We start from the raw sequence: 6,806 nt of genomic DNA, 5'->3' as shown, positions 1-6,806 counted from the left end.
TTGGAAAACGATCATGCCATCGAAGTCGTAGCAGAAAAGAAAAGACAAAACCTTCGACAAAAGACAAAACTATCGATGCTAACGCTACTAAACAGTACTTTTCGATTTTCACACATGTGCACTGTATCTAAGTATTGAAACCTACCTTCACAGAGAGTTCCAGTATATCCAGTCACACACTGACAGGTGAAGCTGTTCACTCCGTCCTGACATGTAGCGTTATTTTGACAGGGGTCGCTGCTGCACTCGTCTATATCTGCATATCAAGAGTGAAGATGACGAACTTATCAATGCCAAACCTTAAATGTGACAGCACCATCCAGCAATGTCATGAGCTGCGGATTCACATAAGCACAACAAGTGCTTCCAATCCAATGCTCAAAAATCCATGTGAATAAAATAAAATAAAATAAAATAAAACAAAATTTAAAGGAAGAAGACAAAAATAACAGGAAATAAACAGAAACAATTCGAATGTGTTGCAAAAAAGTCGATGTGTTGGAACGAAGCTTGAAGTCCAAACAAATAATATTAGGTAACGTTACTGAATACTGCGATGAAATACTTCGATAAGTGGGAGACTGCTCCAACATTAAGTGTACGGACCACTCGGTCAGAGTTAAAGCGTCTTAGGGACTATGACCCTCACCTACTCTTCTGTCCACCAGCAAGAGTCACGGCATACCGGAGCAGTCTACGGTACTATGGTCCTTACCTGTGGAACACTCTTCTGCTACAGCAATGACAGCTCCTTAGTCTCAGGACTTTAAAACAGTTCATTAGGAGCAGGACTTCTCAGGACTTTTAAACTGTGCGATCATTAGGTGCGGGACTTGACACTGTTGATGTTTAGGATGTTGTAATTTGTGATAGTTTATGTATTGTGTATTTGTGTGTGTATTTTTATGTGTATCCAGGATTACCTGAAAAGCAGGCCAAAATGGTCTGAGTTGTAATTACTGGTGAAATCAATAAATTGAAATTGAATTGAATTGATAAAACTGTGCCTACCTGTTTCACACAAAGTTCCATTATAGCCAGGCACACACTGACAGGTGAAGTTGTTCTCCCCGTCGTCCTGACATGTAGCTCCATTAAGACAGGGGGCGCTGCTGCAAGGGCCTGGATCTGCAACCAAAATTATTCACAAGAACATAGTATACATATGAAGAGATTCAAACGTTGTGTAGATAAGTGTTAGGGAATTTTTTCAATGACATGTATGTGTATAATGTGTATATGTGTATAAAATTTACACATATACACATTATACACATACATGTCATTGAAAAAATCGACTCCATCAGCACGGAATGGACCCTTCTACTGCAGCTTCCGGGACGTGACACCGGAAACCCGTGATTGCAGCAAAGGGTCGTACGTGTCAGATAACCTGTGTTGCCCCCCGTCTCTGTTCAGTGTTGGACGTACGACCCTTTGCTGCAATCACTGCAATCCAGTGTGAAACTACGTCAAGCCGGTGAGGATACCTGCACACAGGGCGTACAATCAGAAAGAAAAGTGAATATTGTCAAAAGCTGAACTTAAATTTGGTTGAATTTTGTTTTGCTGCATGTTTTGAGTCGCATATATGCCAAGGATAACTAGAGGTCGGAGATCTCATGTCTCCGTCAGAGGTACATCGTTCTAGAGAAATTAACATGCGTATTCTTCACTCTTTTTAATAATCAATTTGGTCTAAAGAACAAAAGAATCTCTGTACTATTTTTATGGTACAGAACACCCTGAAACGGTTTGCCGCAGATTATACAGATGCGTCGTCACCCGTGTTAGCCCCCCCCCCTACGTTATTTGAGTTTGGACTGTTACTGAAAAAAAAAAAACGTTCAAGAAATTCTTACTGTGTTGAAAGTGTCACGACAGCGCCGCAAAATATAATAAGAGAAGATGTTATAAAGGAAAGAATCAGAACAGGGTGACTACTGCTGTTTTGTTAATTTGTCTTTATGACAAATAGAAGACTTGTTTCTTGTGTTCTTTGTGTCCTAACATTTTTACTTCTACAGTTAGTATATTCCAAATCTATATGCATCTCGTTTTTCGGCCCTTCGTGTTTTTATTGCGCGCTTGCCTTAAATTTAAGGTAATTAGATTTAAGGTCTCCAGTGGACGTCATCCATAGCAATTACTTGGTGTGGCCGTAGAAAATAACCTGACATATGTCCAACCTATCCTCCCCCTGCTGAAGTTATAGTACAATCCCTCAATGTAACGTCATTTGATCCCATCCCATTATGGGGTTCCCCGGCTATATCCAGCTGTCGGCTGTCTCCAAGCAGATGTAGGTGGGGATTTCTAAACACAAAAGGTCCTATTACGGGGACATAACGACCTCCACGACTCTCATCTTTGAACTCAATCTTGGAGACCACCACAGTAACATGCCTATCAAATTTCATTAAATTCCATTTACACATACAAAAGTTATCCTGCTCACAAGAAAAATTAACAAAATGCCCCCTGTAGTCACAACGAAACCCCCCACGAAGCTCAGTAACGAACTTAACCTTGGTCCTGACAATAGTAAGCACCACACCAAGAATTATAATCAACATTTTACAAATACTTGAGTTATCTTGCTAACAAGCCACAAACACAAAAGGTGCACTAACGTGACGTACGGACCCCCCACGAAGCCGAAACTTGTACTTTACTTCGGCCTTAACAGCGGTAATCTGTCTGCCAAAAATCATGGACGTCGAATCATGCCTTTCAGAGTTATATCGCAAAATCCGCAGTTCCCCACACTCCGGCGAGACAATTTCATAGTCCTTCTGACGAAGACAATGAACCCACATTCTTTTCTTAAACATAAGGAATAAATGAGACGAAAGGGCTTTTTAACAAACTAAGGAATTGTTTGAATAGCAAAGTTCTTTGATCACAACCATTCATTTTTTACGAGCCGACGTTTCGATGACCGTCTGTCGTCTTCATCAGGGCAATTCTGACTGGTTTACTGTGCACTGACGGTAGACATTACTTGGTGCATAGTGCACTAAAGGTATTACATAGTTCACAGTGCATTACTTGGTGCATAGTGCACTAAAGGTATTACATAGTTCACAGTGCATTTAAGCTAGTTTTTACTGTTTACTAGCGTCAGTGCACAGTAAACCAGTCAGAATTGCCCTGATGAAGATGACAGGCGGTCATCGAAACAACGGCTCGTAAAAAATAAATGGTTGTGATCAAAGATCTTTGCTATTCATTCGTTTACCAACCATGATGGATTTATTTACGGATGTAAATAATTGTTTGCTGTCAATTACTACTAATTATGGGCACCCAATGTACACATGATGGTGGTTTCCAGTGTGAAACAAGGCTGCACCCTTACCCGCACACAGGGCGTACATGTCGCTGTAGTTCGCTCCCTCCAGACAGTAGGTGTTAGTCCCGTAGTCCACTCCGCAGGCGCCGTTACCGCTCCAGCCGTGGATGTACACGAAGGTGTCGTCCAGGGGCCGGCAGTCCCAGTAGTCGGTAGTTCCGCACAGGTTTGCCGCCAGGACGGTGTGGGTGCGACAGCTGTCGCCGCCGTCATACCTGTTACGTCGATGAAGGTTAGACATCCAGGTAATACGATACGCCAAAAAACAGTTACTCAAGCAACTGGATATGATTTTGAAAACGTCAGACGTTTCAGCTAGTATCCACTAGCTTTCGTCAGTGACTGAGAGACCAGAGTGGATACTAGCTGAAACGTCTGACGTTTTCAAAATCATATCCAGTTGCTTGAGTAACTACTTTTTGGTCATACCTGATGCAGCCCGAGGTCCAGTAGCCGAAGGAACATCCAGCGCCGCCGGAGAAATGACACGGGTACCGCAGCCCCACAGCTTCGCACGCGGCCTTGAGATTGGCGTTGGACATCGAGGAGCGGCCGGTCACACGAACTTTGTAAAAATTCCAGCTGTCGACCGTGGTCAGGTATTCTTCGCCTTCAAGGAGGGAACATACCACATGTTAATAATGTTTTAGAAACACCTTAATTATTCAGTTTACCTCTGCCGAACTAACAAAATATCAAAACATGGGAAAATGTACTATATATAGGGAAAACGTAGGTGCTAGAAATAATTATTAATCATAAGTTGGTGATCCGTCTGATCTAAAGTAGTCATTTGCCTTAGTACCCACACTTATGGGACGTCTATTTGCCTAACTAGATAGGCAGCCTATTTGCCTAACTAGATAGACAGCCTATTTGCCTAACTAGATATAAAGCCCATTTGCCTAACTAGATAGGAAGCACATTTGCCTAACTAACATAAAAGACCATTTGCCTAACTTACATAGAGATCCCATCTGCCTTACTAGGTGCAAAACCTATTTGCCTACTCAACCAGCATTACTGCCAAACAAAACTCACTCGGTTGGCCAACGCTCCAGCAACGGAGACAACAACAGCGTCTATGCCTCCTCTACAAAGCAGTCAACAATCTTATATCCATCCCTCTACACCACATTCTTACAAGAAACACAAACCCGACCAGAAGACACAGCTACGTTTCAACACACTACACTGTAGAACAGAGACCTTTAGAGGTAGCTTTTTCCCACGAACAGTTATTGAATGGAACGCCTTACCTAACCATCTGGTAATGGCTAAGTCAGTTGAGCATTTTAAAGCTGGGGTAGCCAGCCAGTATGGCTTCCCTAGCCATACTTCCCTATATAGTTACTGTACTTGTTTTTGTTATTGTTTGTTTGTTTGTTTGTTTGTTTTTCTCACCACCACCACCGGTCACGCTGGGGAACGACCACTCTCTTAAGCATTAGACCCCGCGAGGGGTATTGCTTAGTTCTGTATAGATAGAAAGATACCCTAACTTACATAGAAAGCCCATTTGCCTAACTAGATGCAAAACCTATTTGCCTAACTTACATAGAAGCCCATTGCCTAACTAGATAGAGAGCCCATTTTGCCTAACTTACATAGAAAGGCCATTTGCCTAACTAGACAGAGAGTAAATTTGCCTAACTACATAGTCAATTTGCCTAACTAGATAGGAAGCCCATTTGCCAAACAAGATAGACAGCAAATTTGCCTACCTTACATAGAAAGCCAATTTGCCTACTGTAAGTCTATAAATTTCCGCGGTATATTTATAGCAAAAGCTAAGCTGAGGTCACAATTCCCACACGGAGGGGGGGGATTTGGGGAACGAAAAAAATATTATATAAAAGACAACAAAACACAGAAAAGTTCTTAATAACAATCATGGACACTATTTCCGTATATTCTTGATATGAATTGTTCATGTTTCGTTCATACAAACAGCCCGACCGGGCACCGGTTTGGAAATGTGACCTAAGCATAAGCGATACTTCACTGATGGAAAGGGGGTTCTCGTGAATAAAATAATGATGATGATGACTGGTTTATTATTCACATAAACAAATACACAGACATACAGGTTTAAAAGTCGGTGGTAGCCTAAATTGCTGAATTGTAGACTTTTTACAATTTAAAATCTTGAGAATATTATCAATTCAGACTTGAATACAAACACTACATATACATAGAAAATACAATATGAAAAGTACGAAAGGCCTGTTCGGCCAGTATAACATCCAGTATGTTACAAAACTTGCGTTTCGTTCAGCAACTTTGTCATATAGTATATTGCGCTCTTAGTGAATCGGACAGTTCTGTGTCTGAGAGTTTATAGCTGTTTACTCGACCTGGTCGTACTAATGTACCTAAACCACATCGTTTTGTACCTTTTCTCATTTCTGTGCACCCCTCCCCTTCCTCCAAAAACGCATAGATGTAGAACAAATTATAGTTGTATTATAATATAGAACTATATTATTTAGACCGCTTATTCTTCTGTTACTTAAGTTCATGCTTAATTTACCTTATTTTAAATTTGCCCCTTGATTGTACATAAGTTTTCTTCAGTGATTAGTTTATGTTGCATTATATTGTTATTATTTTATTGTGTTCGGGGATTGCCCACCAGGGTGCATTGAAAACCACCCTCCAGGGCGATATGTTTCTCTGGTTAAATAAACAATAAACAAAAAAACAAACAAACAAATGACAGGATCGGTCGATCGGTCGATCGCAGGCCCACCATTTTAACTATATTTAACTATACTATAGCTGATATAGTGGATTGGCGTATGGCACAATAATACATAAATGCATGCATAATCCAAGAGTAGTACTAGTACTATATATATTCTGTTTTCCCCTTGCAAGGAAATAAGCACATATTAAATACCCACCTATTGCCGAGTCCGGCCAGACGACCACAGCCGCGATGAAGACCAGAAACTTCCACATGTTCACCATATGCTGAGTTGAGTCCAGACTCCGTGATGTGTGTGAGGCTTGTTCTGTATACCGTGTCCCAAAGTAGGCCATGGGAACCACACACCTGGCCGGTAGGGACGGGCGATATTAATATCTCTGCGTGTGTAAAGTCTTGCTTGACCTGGCATCATAGTACGAGGTAACCCTCTGGCCTCTCCACTGTATTTCATTAATTGAAGCTAGCTTTAATTGTTGCGCATATAAGTAAGTAGGCCTGCGTGTAGATTGTTGTTAAGATTGCTATTGGTAAACTACCATTTAAGCTGTTTGTTGTTGTATATAATTTTAGCTATTAAGTTTGTAATTGATTATATTTCTTCTTTTAAATGTAAAGTACTCCAGAAAGACTAGTGAACAAACTTTGTATTACTAATGGTGATTCCTAAAAAACATGACATGACATAACATAACATAACATAACATAACATAACATAACATAACATAACATAACATAACA

General features: G+C 40.8%; 1 protein-coding gene across 1 annotated transcript in view; it reads right to left on the bottom strand.

The window, feature by feature from the left end:
- The window catches only part of LOC109481722 (fibropellin-1-like), a 12,818-nt gene extending 6,433 nt beyond the window's left edge, over positions 1 to 6,385 (bottom strand). Inside the window, exons 1-5 of the mRNA XM_019784315.1 lie at positions 6,262 to 6,385; positions 3,785 to 3,965; positions 3,362 to 3,570; positions 1,012 to 1,128; positions 146 to 256 (exon numbers count right to left, since the gene is read on the bottom strand). Of these exons, the coding sequence (XP_019639874.1) occupies positions 146 to 256; positions 1,012 to 1,128; positions 3,362 to 3,570; positions 3,785 to 3,965; positions 6,262 to 6,328 (685 nt within the window). The 5' untranslated portion in view covers positions 6,329 to 6,385. The remainder of the gene's footprint in view (positions 1 to 145; positions 257 to 1,011; positions 1,129 to 3,361; positions 3,571 to 3,784; positions 3,966 to 6,261) is intronic.
- Positions 6,386 to 6,806: the final 421 nt, after the last annotated feature.

The sequence above is a fragment of the Branchiostoma belcheri genome, unplaced genomic scaffold (assembly GCF_001625305.1).
Source record: "Branchiostoma belcheri isolate BF01 breed outbred unplaced genomic scaffold, Haploidv18h27 scaffold57, whole genome shotgun sequence".
NCBI lineage: Eukaryota > Metazoa > Chordata > Leptocardii > Amphioxiformes > Branchiostomatidae > Branchiostoma > Branchiostoma belcheri.
This window is presented reverse-complemented; position numbering and strand designations above follow the sequence as displayed.